Source organism: Lutra lutra, chromosome 4 (genome assembly GCF_902655055.1).
Source record: "Lutra lutra chromosome 4, mLutLut1.2, whole genome shotgun sequence".
NCBI classification, from domain to species: domain Eukaryota; kingdom Metazoa; phylum Chordata; class Mammalia; order Carnivora; family Mustelidae; genus Lutra; species Lutra lutra.
Genome location: NC_062281.1, coordinates 54,310,793 through 54,330,105, shown reverse-complemented (window position 1 = coordinate 54,330,105; position 19,313 = coordinate 54,310,793). Strand labels below are relative to the sequence as shown.

The window sequence follows — 19,313 nt, the reverse complement described above, 5'->3', positions numbered from 1 at the left end:
TGGGTTAGTTAGATGACTGACTTTGATGTGGCTGCTTTGTAGACCTAGACTTACAATTCAGCAGAGGCTGTTTTGTGGAAAAGAAGTGAAACTTTAAAGCTACTGCCTATATTAATGCTACTGAGTAGATGATCTTCTGTATCTTGGAGGCAGTTAATTAGTATTAGAATATGCAGTGGAGGCTCTGGGGCTCAGCTGGGAGTGGAGAACAGAATTGTACAGGTTGTTCGAATAAGGAGATTGGGAAGTGTGTGTGTTCAGAGGAAGAACATTGGGGGTGGGTGCCTGCAGTTCAATCAGGATACTTAATATTCAGTTCTGACTCTGACCTACGGCAACATCTGTTACCTGTATAAATGCTTTGTGTGAGTGATTTCAAGGGACATTCTAAGGGTGGGGTGTGGGTCACCTTAGAATAGGAAAGAGAACAGTTCTAAGAGCTAAGAAGACAGCAAGATGGATGGTTCAAGGACCAAGAGCCATGCATGCCGAAGGCTCCTGGCTCTCTCCGGATATCTTGGGACAAACTTGGACTTTCTAATATAGATGGGTGCATTTTGTTTAAATTTAAGAGAGCATGGCCTTCGTTGAAGTCTCCACAGTGTGGTTATGAGGTCTTGAGTGTGTGGGGCATCGCAAAGGCAAAAAGAGAGGGGCATTTGGTTGAGAAAGCAGAGTGAAAGCAGGGCCCACGATACACATGGCTGCTTTATTCCAGGACTCAGTGGGAGACCACTGGTGCCAAGGGATATGAATATTTAACATTTTCTCAAGGAAACAGTCAATCTGTTAGTTTTATCCTTCCCCATTTAACAAGATGTAGACAATAAGCAAGTGAAAGACACTGGGGACAATGGAAGGTCACTGGATCCAACTAGTTATGAAAAAGAATGAAGTGAGAAGCATCAGGGGATTGAATGCCATGGAGGAAAAAAATGCTAATAATAATTGTAATTGACAACAAGAATCTTAGAACCAAAAACGTGTCATTTTCAAAAGCTTCCCAGTAATTAATGAGTAATGAATAAAAGAGAGTAAGGAACGTGATTATTTTGTGGGAAAATTATTTTTACCTCAATTAAAAAATTTTTAATTGTGTGTTACTGGACTGGTTGTAGAGATAATTTAATTCCCTGTGCATTCTTTCTTCCCTCTAACTGCTGGCCGGCTCTACTTCATTGAGTCTCTCGTCAGTTACTATGCTAGTCTCCATTCAAGTGTTTGTAGAGTTTTCATCCAGCATTGGCTATGATCATAATATAACATAACACTTATTCACTGAGACTGGGGTAAATGTAAACTAAGTTAATGAAGATAACCATGAATTTTCAGCAAACTCTCATGTGGAAGGACCCACTGATTTGGCTCATGTCTGGTTAATCATGGTTCAGTGGAAATGCCATAGTTTTCCAATTTAGTATAATTGGAGAGTTTACAACTCCTTGCTCCCTTATCCCCCTGCCCCCCAACTTGGTACATGAGATTATATAATATCTTTCACCAAGAAGCTCAAAGCAATATTATTGCATAATTATGATACCAGTAAGAAATAGGTGAATATTATATTATCAGTTGTGGAAATGGAGAGGTGGATATTCTAAGCTCAAACCAAAGTCCTTATTTACCTTGCTTTATACCTTCTCCTTCTGTATTTGTAGTTCATCAATATTATCATCTACCCAGAAACCCACGAGTTATCTTTTCATCTCTGGGCCTCTAAGTGCCTACATCTTATCAGTTGCCAGATCCCTTCTGTTCTGTTATCTTCTTAGGCAGAATAAGCATCTGTTTTTTCTATTCCCTCTGCCTTGGTCAAGCCCTCATCACATCCAGACTGGTCTCCAGCCTCTGGTCTTACTTAGAAGCCTCAAATTCAAACTCCAAGTTTGACTTGGAGTCAGACTGAAGCCTCTCAGTGACTTGCCATTGGATCTGCAGATGTCACCTGCATCACCCAGAAGGTTGGCATTCAAGGGGACAGAGGGAATCATGTGTGACATACATTTGTGTTGCCAGCATAAAGCCTAGAGCCTGGCACATCAGCTCCACAGAAACCTCCACCCATCCATCATCCATCCTTCCACATCTGTTTACTGAGCTCCTACTATGTGCAGATACACTCATGGGTGAATGAGACCACGGCAGTGAACAAAACAGATACTGTTGTCCTTACATATGTTGCTTCTTAGCCTGATGCATATATATAAACTTTTATAAAGGAGTTTTGTAAATGCATGGAGTCAAACATATATCTATTTCTTTCTGTTTTATGCTTTTTGTGCATTGCTCAAGACATGGTTTGGTTCTAAAGCATAATAAAAATCTCCCACGGCACAATGATGATTAAGAACCCAGGCCTAGAGTGCAGTGACCTGAATTCAAATTCCATCTTGCCCACTAGAAGCTGGGAAACTTAGTTTACTCTTCTGAGCTTTAGTTTGATCATTTGCACAGATAAGAGTATTTAAGGGTATTTAACTCATGGGGTGGTTTTGGAGATTAAATAAGCTAATGCAATTAAATGCATATAGAATTATATCTGATAAGTTACAAGTTTGTACTATTACTCTGTTCTTTATTTCTCTAATCTGAAATTTATTTTCATTTATGGTGTAAGTTGGGAATCCAGTGTTCTCTTATTTTTCATATGGAAAGCTGTCGTCCCTGAGTCCTCAGTTATACTTTTTCAGTGGTTTCCTCTTTGCCCCTAGAGTCACAGTATGATTCCTTACCTTAATCTACTTTGCTGTAGAGAATCTGGTCCCCACCTGCTTTCCAGACATCCCTTTTCACTACTCTCCACTGCTGTGCTTTTGCCGTGCTTGCCTTCTTTGTGGTCCTGGAATATACCAGCCTCTTTTCCTCCCTAGGGAAAGGCCCTTGCTCTTTTCTCCTCTTGGAATGTTTTCCTCCCCCTGTTTTATATGGCTACTCCGGGTTATTCAGGTCTTCCCTGCCCACCCAATAGAAAACATACCATCCCCTCCCACTCTCACCTTCCCCCCCAAACCTAGGCATGATTTCATCAACATTTTACTTACTTTATTACATCGAATTTATTTTCTTCATCACATTTGTGATGTGAAATTTGGATAAATAATTTCTTCTCCCACTGAAATGTAAGCTTCATCGGAACAGAAGGCCTTGCCTGTTTTGTGTACTGCTGTATCCTCAGAATCTAGAATAGTGCCTAGGAAATAGTGGGTACTTAATAATTACTTTATGGGGTCGTCTGTCCTTTTCTTCTGACCAAAATAGGCTTGCTTTTGAGATTATCCTGCTGAGTGTATGGAAGTTTGATTCGAGGTATCACAGAGACACTTAGGGTGGGAACTGGCTGCACAAGGGCAAGAATGATGGAGAAAGAGAAATCTGGGAGTTCTGGCAGGTTGTGTTATGTCTACTGGTGGGGGAAGAGCTTGGTTTGCTTAGCTTGGAGTCTTGGTGTTGGCTATGTTTGATGCCTGGTATGCTTTTTCTCTGGCTTATCATTTTGGTCTCTTCTGAACTATTCACTAGTAATCTATTCACAGAGGCCTTTCCGGATCCCTGTACCCAGAGTGGATCTCCAGAGACTTGGTACCATTGGCTAAGGTATTGACTTATGAGCACCTTGAGAATTTAAATGTGCACGTCAAGCATTTCAAGGTAAGCGTTGAGGCAGGCCATTGAGGTGAGCTCCAACGAGGCAGGAGTTTTTCTTCGATCATCACCGTGTTTCCGCAGCGGGCACATAGAAAGTGCTCAGTAAATGTTTTCTGAACAAATAATAGAAAATGGTTTTTCTATGGTTTCTTTTGTTTTCCTGTTAGCTTGTTTTCTATTTTGAGGTTGCACATTTATTTATTTATTTTTGTATCCTGGACCTGAGCATTTAAAGCTGTTTAAAGATCATTCTGCCAGGTTGTAATGCTGCTTATCTGCATGTGAGCTATTTCCCTTCCTCCCCTGGCTGCCGCTTTCTGGGCTGGTCTCACTTGGAGGCCACCTCTACTTGGTTACTCTGCCATCTCTTCAGAAATTCACAGTCAAAGAGATGGTTGGGAAAGAGCTCAAGGGTAATCCTAAGGGTTTAGACATGCTCGTCCCAGACAGGCTCATTGGACTATGGTTGATAGAGAAGTGTGAGAGGTCGAGTCAGATCAAACATGTATTTAGTGCTTGCTGTGTGCGGGAAACTGTGGTATATGCCATGAGGGACACTTCAAAGCTAAAGTGTGCCCCTTAGGGCAAATGAGGCAGCTGGGAAAGATGCACTCCACTCCAGGATGATCACATTTCGAGATGACATCAGGACATACAGATGGAGAAATCTTGGAAACAGATGTGATGCCTGGTAGACAGTTGGCTTGGGAGCACCCAAAGGCCAGCCTTGAGATTTTTAAGAATCATCTAGGATGAGAGCAAATATTCATAATGCTGACCTTAAAGGTACAATTGGGTACTGAATCATTAATAACAAAAAATTTTTAAAAATAAAAAGAATCATAGTGCAGACTGTATTTATAGAGGTAGAAAGATGGACCAATGAACAACTTTTTTTTTTAAACAATGACAAGAAAGGGTGGAGTATGTCAGGCTCACCTTACCTTGGGTCTCAGAATTCTCCACTTCCTGTAATGAGTACTTGTTAAATATGTCCTATGAATATGTCCTAGAACTGGCAGTGTGCCTCTGAAAGGATTGAAAAGACCAGTGTATTCCATGGGTGACAGAAAATCTACCAACTTGCCAAGCTCTAGAACTTCAATTTCCTCAGGTAGCCCTGGTGGGAAACCTGGTTCTGTGATCCAGACACTCACAACAGACTTTGTTGTGAGAGAGCGAGCGAGCGAGCATGAGATGGAGCGCGCAAGTGCACGTGTGGTGAGGGAGAGACCGAATTTGCAGTAGGCGTCCTCCCCAGCACATAAGCCCCATGTGGGGCTTGAGCTCAAGACCCTGAAACCTGAGCTGAAATCCAGAGTCAGACCCTTAACCAGCCAAGCCACACGGTCTCCTCTTTTAGCTCTAACCCTTTGCACACAGAATGGAGTTGGGAGAGGAAGTTCTCCCCACATGGAGAGAAATGAAGCAGGGCTTTGAAACCCAGATGGCCTTCCTGCCTTTGCCTCAAGGTTGTCATCGCTGCCCTGCATCAGGGCAGAGAAGGTGGAGAGGGAGTTGAGAGCCATGGGGCAGGGTGGGGGATGGAGGGAAGGAGGTGGGGCGTCTGTGAAGGCACCACAAACATATGCTGGTGAGGTATGGTCTGCAGGATGCCTTTGTTCCCTCCTTTGCCCCGCCCCACCCCCATGGTTTGCAGGGCCCACAGTGACAATTAAGGGTGGTTGTGGCTCAAGACTATGCAGGGCAGCAAAGTCTTTAAATCATAAACAATCCTAGGAGCAGTGGGCACAGTAACCTACTACAGCGAGGAGTTAGTCCCTTAAAAAGAAATAGATCAGTTCTGTGGAAGCTGGGACCAGGGTGTGTATCCTTGTGCAGAAGGGGCAGAGCAGAAGGAGGGAGCAGGTAAGGGACCCAGAGAGGAGGGCCAAGTTGTGTGTGTGGGGGGGAGGTCTAATAACAGGAAAGGTGTAGGTTTGGGGTATCCACGAGTTAAAGGGTCAGAGGTAAAGGAGTCAGGAGCTTGCCAAAGAAAACATTTGCTTCCCCTTTTGCCCCCAAGGCCATTCTCCAGTTATCAGGGAAGGGGACAGCCAGGGTCACTGATTTCAAGCTCTTTGCTCTGAGATCCCTGCTGGGGTTACACCTCCCTTAGCCATCAAGTGGTTTTCCTCACAGGCTGGGACCTTATATGCTCTCAGGTTGCATTTCTTCACAAGAGTAGCTGGCAGTGTGGGTAGACATCGTCATCAATTTGGTGGTCTGCTTGCGTTTACAGAGCATTTAGCCTTTATTTGCTGGGTACCGTGCTCAATGCCTCATTTAATCCTCAACACGTCCCCGTTAGTAGGTTCTATACTGTTAACCCTCACTTTTACGTGGAAATGGGTATGGGAGAGTCCAACAGCTTCCTCAGAGTCATTGTGGAGCTGGGAGTCAAACTCGGGGCCTTTTCTGCAGTTTGCGAGTCTAACCTGCACCCCTGGTCATCAGGCACATCGTCTTTCCCGGCCCCCGGTGAGCTGGCTGCTGAAATCCCACAACCAGGGTTATGCACAAAGGCATTTACACAAGCATACTTGACATTCCCAAATACCAAATGAATTTTAACAAGCTTTTATATAAAACTGACTTTTATTGCAATTTATAAAGAACAAAGACAATTTGATAAGTGCCTTTAATTACAATGTACCTGCTATTTACATGTAATTATACTTTTATACATAGTTTGAATAAGGTTCATTACATGTAAACTATAAGATATTACAAGTTAAACAGCTTTTGGGGAACATTCAGAATAGAAATAGTATGGGCAGAAACACACAGAAAACACAAATTTCAGTTCCTTACGTACCATTACTAGGTGAATGATCAAGATTTGGCCACAGAAGAGAATTGTAATTGTGTGTTGAATTGAAACTTATTCTTAACATGACTAACAGTATTGCTGTTATTTAAACCCTAAACGTAATAACTGGATCATTAAAAAACAACACAACTTTAATTTATATAGCACCTTTCTTCCAGAGATCAAAGCGTTTGTATTTATATTATCTTATTTGTCCCCATAACATCCATGAGGTAGGTAATGGTAGGTATCATTATCCCCATTTTGTACATGGAGAAACTGAGGCACAGAGTAGTTAAATTATTTGTTCAAGGTCACACAGTAAAGTTGATGCTGGAACAGGGACCACAGAGCTGTGAGCTCATCTCTAAATCCAATGCTTCTCTTTAATATGTCCTCTCTGAGAATTTAATTCAATACCTCAATTCACTTTTCCAAGAAAAAAAAATGCATTTTTTTCTCCCATAAAAATTGTTGAAAGACTATACTATAGGCAAGAAACAAGCACGCTGGGGCAGATGATAGGCTGATGCCATACTCTTTTACTGAAGTCTTTTTGTTGGCTTTTTTTTTTTTTTTTTTTTTTAATGAGGAGTTTCTATTCCCAGTTACAACAGTTAGGTCTTTAGGTGAAACCTATCTGAAAGGATGTATCTAGTTACCTGCAAATTACAGCTCTGGTAGCCATATTATGCTATTTACAAACCAGGCTTGTTCCTGAGTTTACAAAGAAGATATCTAAAAGTAATTTAAATCAATGAGGTCATCTTTTTCATTTCTACATATACATTTAGAGTGTGCTCCTTAAGCAACTCAGAGTGGGAGACAGGGAGCTGGGAAAATACATTTCCCAGAGACACACACAAACTGAGACGTAAGGGGTGGGAAGTCCAGCCCATGTCACTTAGTTACAATTTCATGTAGTTGGTACTCAGAAAAATTTTTTTAAATGTCAAAATCTGAGACATAAAGGACTTCTCAAATGTTTGTTGACTTGTACATAAAATTCAGCTTGCCTGGCATTTCCTACAAGCTTCTCCCTAAGAGGCAGGCCTGGTAACAGTGCTGCCACATTGCTGGGACGCCAAGAGGTGGTCATGGAGTAGCCCCTTGGAATTGTTTCTAGCACGGCTCCAGGGAAAACAAAACAAAAAAACAACCCATATATTCAAAAAGTAAGTGCAAAAAGAAAAAAAAAAGCTTACAGGATAGGTCACGAACATCATTTCAGATTCATTATGGGCTTTCCATTAAAAACATAAAAATATGTCAAAGGAATATTCAGAGACAGTGTGGCTTTTGGTTTTAGCCCCTTAACCTAGAGAAGGACACAGCTGTCTTTCAGGGAAGACTTTACTACCTAAATGGGATCTAAAATTAATTTTTTTTCCTCCTTCAGCTTAAGAAGGGAAAAAGAAAGTTTGTTTTAAACTCATAGTTTCCAGCTTGTTGAGTTAAGCAAAACAAAACCAAGCCAGACTTTACAGTAAAATAGTTCTGAACTGTAGGCTCCAGGGGCCAACACTGGTCTTTTAGCCTGAATTTCCTAGTAAGGGAGTCTAACTGGTACACTAGGTGAACTTTTAAAAATTAAATCTGTAAGGAGAATGAGCAAATATCAGTTCTGTTAATTGGCGGGGTGTGGGGTGGAATTACACTCTAGAATAACCATTCAAATAATTATGACTTAGAGTGATGTTTAAAAGAACTAAACATATCCTGGATCCTTAGCTACATAAAAGTGACAGCCTCCCCGTCTCCCGCCCCCCACCTCTGTATCACCCTTAGGTGAGTGCTTAAAAGGGATCTGGTTTCTCACTTCAAATATCAGTTTCCCTACAAATGGCCAAATTATTCTCAATATTTGGTAACTCCACAGCTAAATGCTCGAATATTTTTTGTTTCCTTGACACCTGGGGAAGTAGATCAAACTAGTTACAACTAACATAATTCACAAGCACTCTTTCCGGAGGGGGAGAGGATATAGTGGCCACATGGCTAAAAAATGTTACACTGTTTATAAGTGATTAATTTTTACAAGGAAGCTGTGGTTTTCCTCCAAAAAAAAAAAAAAAAAATAGCATCCTCCTACTTTATAGTTAAGTATGGGTCTCTTATTACCAGGATTTAACTTCACTGGAACTTAGGAGACACAAGGCAGTCTCAATACATCGTGGGGGACAGTGAGCTTACCCCATTAGACTGTAGTGCTGATTTCCCTGCAACCGTGAGTTTGAGCCCTCATTAGAACTTTTTAAGTTCTGTTCCATGGTCCCCTAGTGCTAACCGTCCTCATGAAGAAGGTGGATTAAGAATGAGGATGGTTTAGCAAAGCCCATAACAAACAACACCCAGCATGTGCTTCCCTAGGTGGACCTGTGGCCTTGTCTCAGCAGCCTGCGACACAGCAAAACATGAGTTGGGCAGAGCGGTTTGCTTCCTATGCTGGAAGGCAGGATCTGTGATCTGAAGATTGTGTCCCTATGGGAAAAGATGTGTTGGGAAGTCCTACCAATAGCAGAGAGCGGCTGGGGTGGGGGAGAGGAACAGGGGTGGTGCTGTGCCAAGTGGCAGGAGGAACCAAAGTGAGATCGGAGGAAAGAGGGGCTTTGTGTCCCCGTGCTGCAGACCTGCTCCTTAAAAGGACCAGAGTAAGGCAGGGGAGAACATTCCAAGTTGAAGCCAATAAGAGATATTTTCAAACTTAAAACGAAGGTTTAAAAATTCCCAGTATTGGAAACAATTTCCCCACTCTTTTGTGAATCGGACAGTTAGACCATGACAAAGACCATTTGAGACAATGTGTCAAAATGCCACAGTCTTGAATGATTTTTGAGCAAAAGGAGCACTTTGAAACTGATCAGGACCACCTAAGAGATAATAGGTCACTTTTTTGAGAAACTATTTTTATGAGGAAAAAATGCATGAACAATGAAATGCAAATTCCTACTTGTTTAGCTATATTTCATACTTTCCCTGAAAACATGAGGTGCATCAATAATACATGATGTTTACAAGCGAACATTAAACTGTTGCCAATCTAACACACAGAAGTTTGCAGAATGACCATTTACCAGCCTTTATAATCCATTACATAAGGTGATCTGAGACAACCAGAGTACAACACATTTTTTAAAAATACCCCTAGCATAAGTGGTGAGCAAAGAAAAATCTGATTTAAATGCATTAAGTGATTACCAAACTGAATGCTTAAAAATTGCCTTTTTAATAAAAAGCATGGCATTAAGAGAAATCCGAAGTACTATTTCTTAGTTCAATAAAGAAGAACCTAGGAAACAGGGAATACTTTATAACTAGCAAAGACTGGCTGTAAACAGACTTAGAAATGAGCAGTAGGGAAAAAAACCACTTATGAATATTTGTTCTCTTCTGGACCACGGCTTTTTAAAATTCACTTTCATAATTTCAGATGAAGACTAATTTAGCTTGTTTTCTGTACTGATCTCTTTAAGTCAGACACTTTCTATGTGTGTTCAACTTGTCCAATGGCACTGTCAAGAATGATGTTAAGAAAAGATACAACACAGAGCAAGAAAATACTACCACAGGACAAGGCATATAGATTTCACTGCAAAAAAAAAAAAAGCCATATTTGATATTTAGACACATGTTCCTATTTTTCACATCAGTCACTTATTATCAGCAAACATTACACTTTAACTTTCCTCAATTACACAGTACAATAAGCCTGTCAAGACGGTGCCTCCAGCAGCCCAGAGGAAGCTGGAGGGGGACCGGAAGCCAACACTTGCAGAAGAATGGCATCACTCGACCACACGGGCTTATAGGAACTAGTACAAGGAGCACTGAAAAAAACGTCATTTACTCATTTACAAAAATCCTACTTGAGTCTTGAGCTGCGGCTCTGTGATTATCCACGTTCCCACCTCTGAGGTGGGCTCCGTCCGTAACGCTACCTCGGGGCTTGTTGGCTCTGCGCTAACCTCTCCAGAGAGTGAAAGAAAACGCAGCCCTGTGAGAACAGGCTCTGCTCCTGCCACCCAGTGGGGGTCACCTTGCTGGGGCTCCATCCTGGCGCACGTGGCTTTTGGTGTTTCTGCCAGATCTCTTCTCCACATGATCTCTGAGAAGGATGCCTATTTACATTTCCTCCTGTCATGCTGAATATGTAATGAGCCACACATATAAGAAAACTATTTAAAAATACCACTGTTCTTCAGCTAAGAGAATTATGGATGCAATTTAGAATCTGAATTTATTAATTAGAAAAATGATATGAGGTAACTTAGGAAGGTTTTCTTGTAATTACTAAATGAAAACTATTGGATAACTTTTTTTCTATTCTGCTTTTATGACAATAGTCATCACATTAATAGGGTAGACATTCCAAATACATATTAGGATGTATCCTCACTAGTCAGGCACCAGAACTTTATATATGTATATGTGTGTATACGTAAATATATAGGTATAATGTACATACACACACATACACAGTTTGTTACCGGTTCAAGTAAACAAATGCTCTAATTAGAAAAATGAAAATCTAATACAAGAACAGATCTAGTGACATCCTGAGATTAAATGTTAGTTTTTTGTGTGGACTACCTATTGTTAGCACTCAATTATAATTAACTCTTAGATTTTGAGGGTAGATTTTGAGGGCAGATAAATCAGTAATTAGCCTTTTCACCACAAAGGACAGCAGTACTTTCAAAAGCTTTTAATAGACCTAATGTAATTTAGTTCAGGATAGGAAAAAAAATTTATGTGGCCCACATATTAGCAAAAATTGCTTTCTTCTAGAATTTAAAATTTCCTCAAACATTTCACATAAAACCCGTCATACTTTCCTGCTGACTACATTTGAGAAACCGTAAAAGCAGCGTAAAAAATTCTTCTAAAACTTCAAAATACCTGACTAAATAGCAAAGATTCTACTTTTAGGCAAGATGAGTTTATAATTCTGACTTATAAACAAACAAAAAGAATCTCCTAAAGCTTATTTTATTTGTAAGACTTCACATAACCTAAATGATAACAATGAATAATATAGATGTCAAAGTTGAATAGTAAAAAAAAAAAAAATTATAATTACCTTTCATACATTTAAACTGTAACATTTAGCTGAACATGAAACTTTTTTCAAGAAACCATATGCTTTTGTCCCACTCAAAGACTAGCACAGATTTTCAATGAATAAAGTAAAAAGTGATGAAATTTATGAAATGCTGTACAGGTCAAAACCACGATGATACATCAATGAAAATGCTTCAGTAAGGTACCCAGCAGTCTTAAGAGCAGAGCCAGCTCCTGAAGCTTACTCTGTTTCTCCCTCCCTCAACCCTCATGGATTGTGCTATTACTTTTTCTTTTAGGATCTGTACTGGAGGGCCTTCTAGTTTCTTCTAAAATATACTTATAATACTTTAAATCGCAACTTAGCACAGATCCTCAACTCAAGAGAGAGATTTCAGTGCATATTTTATGGCTATATTGCATAGCCTTTATTTCAGAACTTCTGGGGGAAATTCTGATAATGAAGTTTCAAGATGATATGACTATTTATAAAGAACTTTTCTCTCTAGAAATGATTTTACACTTTAGAGATCATATCCACTTCCCTGGCAATAAGTAAAGACATTATGAAATACAGGAAAACCTTTGAGTGGTCAGGTGCTCATAAAGGACATTATTGCAGCAAGCACAAAACTAGGTATGCCATGTGACACGGCCATCACCAGGAGCTAAAGAAACCCCACGGTGTAGAGATTGTGGGGTCAAACTCATCAATACTAAGTAAGCAAAGAAAATCACCAGGCAAAAACAGTGCTTATGAAAGATACGAATTTAGAGAGTGAGGACCTTGGCACCTTCCTGATAACCTTTCCCCCAATCCAAGCGTATTCTGCCATTTCCTTCTAGTCCGTGATGACTGTGCTTAGGCTCGTGAGGTCTTCATGGGAGAGACCAGGCTGACTGCAAAATAATGACAACCGAGCAGTTTACCCTGGCAAAGCTCACTTCACAATTGCAGAAATGAATTGCAGGCAGTCACAGAACCAAGCCTTGAATGCAGGGGACAGGAAGGACAAGCCAGTGGTCCCTCCTGTCCGCAAGATGCTTCGCCCTCCCAGCTGCATCCTTTGTCATAAGGAGTGAAAACAGTGAGTTTATTCAGTCTGAAAAGCCAGAGATGTCACAGCAGTACAGAATAACTGCCTCTTTTTTAAATCAGCGTAAGCAAGGGCCCCTTGCTGTAGCCACTCCGCATAATATAGCAGGGTCCTTCTCAAATGAAAAGTGAACAAGTTTCCCAATGTTGGCCTTATAAAATCTACAGAGATGATTAAATTCAAACCAGGCTGAGCTCTTAATCGGAGTTATCTCAGCCACTGATTTTTGTAAAATGAAGGGGAAGAAAAAAATCCCAATAGGCAATTTGCATTTGCAAGCACTGGATTGGAGAATCCACCACTATAAATTTTCTTAAAAATGTAACTAAATCTTACTGGAATTATAATACCTTCATGAGGTTAATGCAGTCTTCCCTAGTCATATTTCATTCTTCCATTTTTTTTTTTTTTACCATTTCAAATATTTGAGTATTGCCTACCACAAATCACAGAAAATGGTCATTTATGTCCACTCCACTTATTTCTGTAGTGAGCCAGAAACTTTGACCAGGGCTCCAAGTACCATTTGAAAAGTCGTCTTTAAAAACCTTCAATATTTTAAATACTTGATTAGAAAACAGATAACAAGTACATGTAATTATCTAGCTTATGTGCTTTATGGTGTTTTTTCAGAATGAGAGTATAAATCATTGTACATAAAATCAAAATAGTTAATATACATTTTTTTCTGGCACTTTCTAGAAATTAGGCATTAAACATAAAACATCTTATAAATTTATATAACAAAAATAAATGTTTACATTTTAATTTTCGATAGATTACCTTAGGGTAGCAGTTAACTTATGAAATCTCACACTGTTGGTGTGGCAGCAGGGGTCATCAGAAGTACACATTCAAGTCCACAGCCCTTCAGAGACGGACGCCATGGCTGCCGTCCAGATATGTGGTCTGTGTCCCAACATAGAGATTAAGGCTCTCTGTTTCAGAGGAATGAGCTCTGGGCTGAAACAAGTATAGAAGTACCACAATATTCATTGAAAATACTGAAAAGGCTCTGAAGAGTTTCAAATACTGGGTGTGTAGGGGGTGAAGGAGGGGAACCGCTTTGACTAGAAAAATAAAATAAAGCATCTAAAAATGACTTCAAGTACTTCGTGAGAGGCTGCTGATGTAGAGGCCCAAATCAGGAGGCAGGAAGGTGTCAGGAGCTCAGGGCGCAGCCCCAGTCCTGCCCACTGTGGGGTTCTTGTTCTCCCAGGTGTGGCTCTCAGAAGAGCACCAGGCACCTGACAGTAACCAGCGACCACAGTTTCTTACATCTTGAAACCCCAAAGTTGAAGGCAAAGGCCAAGCCTTGTGGGAGAACTTTCTTGGAATGAACCATTAGAAGTCAGACGATTTCAAGAGGGAAGAAAGCCATACATTTAAACGTGAGGAGCAGACCGCAAAAAAGGGAAGAAAGGAAGAAAAACCTGGCTCTTGGGAATGGCAGTATCTTGGGCAGTTGGAGTCGTGGTTCTTGATGGACGCAGTTCTTCCTTGCATCTCGGCTTTCCTCACTCACCGGGTGAAACCACAGACAGCTGGGATCTTTCCAGAAGGTGAGGGTACATGAGGGAGATGTGCTTGGGTGGGCCCTGAGGCCCGCTCGGGGGCAGTCCCGGTACGTACCTCACTGTTTCCAGCCCCAGGAAACAGTCTCCACGTGTTCAGTTATCATCGGGTTACTGGAGCAGCGCGCGCAGAGAAGGGGTTGCTTTCACTTCTTGTCCTCTGCAGAAGAAATGCCCCCGCTAGCCAGCATATGTTGTGCGGGCTTGACTTCCCGCTTGCTAGAGCCTGGTGATATCGCGGCATTGCTGCAAGTCCCCAATGCTCTCATAGTCATTCTCTTTTGGGAAAAGGCCACGCTGGCCATTGGTCTCTGGGGTGGCCTTGTCTTCCTCTCTGTTTAGAGTTTGTATTGCTTCGTAATCAGGCTCCGGCTCCTCACTGGGTCTCACTGCTGGTGGAAGAGTGCTGACGCTGTTTGGAGTTTTCTCGAAGTCTTTAACAGTAGCATAGAGATCATTACAGGAAGAGGGGGATCTCTGAGTAGCTCCTTGGATGGAGGTGTGGCTGGACTCTGGTGCTTTGAGAGTCTGTCCTGATTTATTCCCTGACTGTCCGGGTTTATTTACTGAGGAATACATGGCTGAGATCTGGAAAACAAAGGGTAAATGAAATAAGCTTCAAGTTTGACTTCTCCCTGCCCCTTTATAGCGACAAGCTAGATATTTAGCACTATCGGCACGTGTGTGTCCCTTGCAGGTTGTTTTTTGTTTTTTTCTTTGACCAGTTTTCCCTCCAGCTTTAGTGAGATATCATTGACATATAACTTATGTATGTTTAAGGTGTACAAAATGATAACTTGATAGATACTGTAAAATGATTACCACAAAGGTTAGTTAACTCCTTCATTGCCATAATTACCATTTTTGTGTGTGTGTGGTGATAACATGTAAGATCTACTCTTTCAGCTTTCAAGTATGATAGTATACTCCTTTTAATTATAGGTACCATGCTCTATATATTAGAGCCTCAGAACTTTTTCAGGATATAGCTGGGAGTTTGTACCCTCTGACTTAGGTATCCCTATTTCCCCTACTCCCCAACCCCTGGCAACCCCCGTTCTATTTGCTATTTCTATGGTTTGGCTTTTTTAGATTCCACATGAGGTGAGAACATACAGTATTTGTGTTTCTCTGACTTTTTGTTACTTGGCATAATGCTCTCAAAGTCTATCCAAGTTGTCACAAAAGGCAGAATTTCCTTCTTTTCCATGACTGAATAATATTCCTGTGTGTGTGTGTGTGTGTGTATGTGTACACCTCACATTTTCTTTATACATTCACTGGCTGATGAACACTTAGGTTGTTTCCACGTCTTGGCTATTGTGAATAATGCTGCAAAAACATGAGGGTGAAAATACGTCTTCAAGACAGTTTTCATTTCATTCAGATATAAACCCCGAAGTGGATTCTTTGTTACCTGTACTGATCCTTGAGTATACTTCTAGAGAACAATTATATATAGCATCTTCAACTTTGCAAGTAGACCAGCCATATTGGCATAACTCCATGAACACCAGGTTCTCTGGGTCTTCTGAGGGGCAGGCATGAGGAGAGCAGGAGGAACAGGAAGTTCAAGAGGTCCTTGGGACCTCACTACAGTATCATGTTTTATTTGATTTCTATTATCAGAATGCTATTTCATCTGAAAAAAAAAAGGCTCTACTGCTTTAGAAAAAAGGGCAGAAAACATGTTAGATGAATGGTTCTCAAAATGTGGGCTTCAAACTGGCAGCACCAGAATCTGGGAATTTATTAGAAAGCTAAGGGCTCCATCCCAGAAAGCAATGAATCAGAAATGCTGGGGCATGGGGCCCCAAAGGCCCACTAAAGTGTGAGAACCACTGAATTAGACTATCTGACCCACTCTTTCTGCATGAAAGTAGTCTGAAAAGTAGGTCCTGGATTCTGGTTGGCAATACACATATATCTACCTATAAAAGCTTCATTTTCCATTAATTTTCAACTTCATTGCATCTTACTGTTTAAACAGACATTTACAGATGGGGCTAAGTTTTCTTCAGTGGGAAAAATTCATTCTTATTTGCAAACCAGCCAACTCAGAAATGAAATTTGGAGACAGTTAACGTACAGGGCACTCTTTCCTGTGGGAAGATTGGGCTATTTTCCAGGCATACCTACTCAGTCTCCCTAATATACCCCCATATAACCTCTACTATCAAGAGGGATTTAATTTTTGTTGGTAATCATAGATTAAACATACTGATTAAGAGATTTTTTAAGAGATTTTTTTTTGAGGGTTATTATTTTGCTGTTAGAAATCATGCTTGGAAATAAGTGGAAATATCCTTCATTACCTATATTTATCTTGGCCATAATGATTGATTAATTCAAACACCCAGGAAATAAATGAACATGCCTGTTGACAGATGCTTGGCTTCCCAAGTGCGGAGAGATATTTTCTTGCTTTCACATATCTCACATACTGTGGATGAAGTTTCCAGCTGGCCTCAAAAGCTTCTCAAGACAGGCCTGCCGCATGCTAACTGGTCATTTGCATGAGAACTTTTCATTGCAGTCTGGGGGCTCTGCTTTGCCAGGCCTTGACAATCCAAACATTTGGAGCCAGAGAAATCATCTTTGGGAAGCGCTTGCCATGTTGCTCTGACCCTTCTAATGAATATTAAATTGACATTCTCACTCAAAATCTCACTGACAAACTCAGAATCTTAGAGATTTTAGTGGGAAAAATTACTCTTGAAATGAAGATTTATAATTTCTTTGAAATTAGGAAGAATTAAGGTACATCATCTGCTTTTCCTAGCGAGGTAACAAATATCTTAATATCTAAAAGGTGGTCTGAGCCAAAAATGTGGCTAGATTATCAAGCGTACATCATAGACGAGGATGAAGAGGGGAGGCAGCGTACTAGCCGGCCTCTTCACCTTCGGGGGAGCATCAAGGCTGAACACACAATGGGATTGGCCTCTGAGCTTCTCTCCTCAATGCTCTTCCCCCGATGCCTGCCATAAATGCCCCTATTTTTTGTAATTACTTGGGTTTTCTTGGTCTTTATATTCTTTTTAGAAAGTTATAGGCTCTTTCATTAATTTGGAACTCGTATTATTTCTGGGCAGGAACCTACAGGAACCTCTGCAGAGGATGTCATAAATTTTAACGCTTATAAAAGATTCTCAAGTCTTCTAATGTTCTGTTTGAGTATTTGCCTTCAAGGACTATTACTTCTGTTTTGTTGGAGTAAATTTTGTTCCTTTCAAGCCCCCTTGCTATTTGGCTTCATAACTTTTCTCTCTTAAATCTTTCATCTTTATTATTCTGGCTATAAATTGTTATTATGTTCTCCTAAATTACTCTCTACCTTTTCCCCATTTCTCTTTCTATAAGCAGCCCTTTCCCCATCATTCTGCTAAATTGGGATAATAGTACTGAAAACTCAGATCTCAGTTTCAGTCTGGACTCACATTCTATTACATTAATACAGAAATAAGTGACTTCTGTAATTATTTTTTTCTAAAACATCTTCCTAAAATGACTGTATGTGAATCACAGCACTTTAATCTATGTTAAAAATTCATCAGTATATCTAGGTCCTATTTTCTACAACCACAAACAATGTAAGATTAGAAGAAAAGTAATTTAAAATTTTACTTAGTCTCAATGTATTTTAAAGGCCTGGTTTCCAGAGCTCTCATATATTCTACTTTCTTGTCCAGGGGGGAGGGCTGTGGAGCAGTGTGGATGAGAGAAGGCTGGAAGAAGGCAAAGGACCCGCCACAGGCTGGGAGGAGGGCGCGCTACCTTAGTGAGGGGAGGGGCGGGCACTGTGTGCATGGAGAGAGCAGTGTGGGAAAGAAACCAGGGGAGCTGGCTACTGACTGACTTTGAGGACAATGAGGAAATGGGGTGGGAAGGATGATGTCCAGGGTTCTGGCTTATAAGGCCAGTGAGGAAATGGGGTGGGAAGGATGGTGTCCAGGGTTCTGGCTTATAAGGCCAGATGGCAAATCCATTCCAGGGGGCAGGAAACACAGAAGCAAGTGGACAGCATTACCTGTGGACAGCTCGTCTGATCTTTGAACTTCCAGTGTGGGATCGTAGTCTATTTCCTATTTTAATACTCTGTGCAAAGTGTGATGGTAGGAGGGGATGTACCTGCATATGCATATCATTTTTCTACATGTACCAAATTTACCGTACTAGGAACTCTAAGCAGAAGCTATATATAGCCAGATAAATTAAGGTGTTCAGCTCTCTGAGCCTAGCTTGACTCTGTGTGTGTGTGTGTGTGTGTGTGTATGTATATGTATGTATGTATGTGTATGTATGTATGTATATACTGGATTGTGTAAGTTTAATGGTTCACTGATAAGTTTAACCAGTGAATATTTAGCCCTGGTACTTGGGAGAATTGAGGGTCCTCTCCTGTTGGCTGCTATGTCTGACTGTCGAGCCAGCCTGGAATTGGACTTCCTGGAGTTACCTGCTCTCGGCCTCCAAAATTCCTCATTAAAACCTTTCTCCTCCATCTCCTAGACTGGATTAAATTCCCTATACCCACCTGTTCAATTCCCTGTATTTTCCAGTCCATGATTAATTTCCTTCAAAGGTGGCCTTCTTGATTGCTCACTAAAACTCTCAATCATAAATTTCTCTCTTCTCATCCTACTTTCTCCCCTCCTCTATTTTTTTCTGATGCTTCTTTCCTACTCAGTTTCTTTTACTTAGGTGACCTGTTTATCCTCTCTTCCTTCATGTCTTACCCTCTGCCAGTCACTCTCTGAACCATTATAAAGCCAACATCCCCAAACCCTGATCTCCAGACATATGCTGAAGAGAGTATTTTAGCTTTTTTTGGAGAAGGTCACATGACAGTCATTTATGCAAGGAGAGAAACTCTTCAGAGCTTTTGTGATTATTTAAAAAAAGCAACCAAACTCACCTCTTCTTCTGTGAGAGTTGGGTCCTCTTCCCGGGACTTGTACGACAATGAACTAAATCTCTGTTAAAATAAACACAAACCAAGGGAAGGTATAGTTTGAGGTCAATAATCCATCCTTTCTTTCACATATGTTGTGACACATCTATCTATAAAAATGTTTTCAAATGTTTTTTAGGGAAGAAATTTTTCTACAAAGAAATATGTCA

At 40.7% G+C, this 19,313-nt stretch overlaps 1 protein-coding gene across 2 annotated transcripts in view; it reads right to left on the bottom strand.

The window, feature by feature from the left end:
- Positions 1–7,045: 7,045 nt before the first annotated feature.
- Positions 7,046–19,313, bottom strand: part of PAG1 (phosphoprotein membrane anchor with glycosphingolipid microdomains 1) — a 137,501-nt gene continuing 125,233 nt past the window's right edge. For both annotated transcript variants that reach the window (XM_047725906.1, XM_047725907.1), the window contains 2 exons: positions 19,108–19,167; positions 7,046–14,777 (listed from right to left, as the gene is read on the bottom strand). In XM_047725906.1, the coding sequence (XP_047581862.1) occupies positions 14,409–14,777; positions 19,108–19,167 (429 nt within the window). In that variant the 3' untranslated portion in view covers positions 7,046–14,408. The remainder of the gene's footprint in view (positions 14,778–19,107; positions 19,168–19,313) is intronic.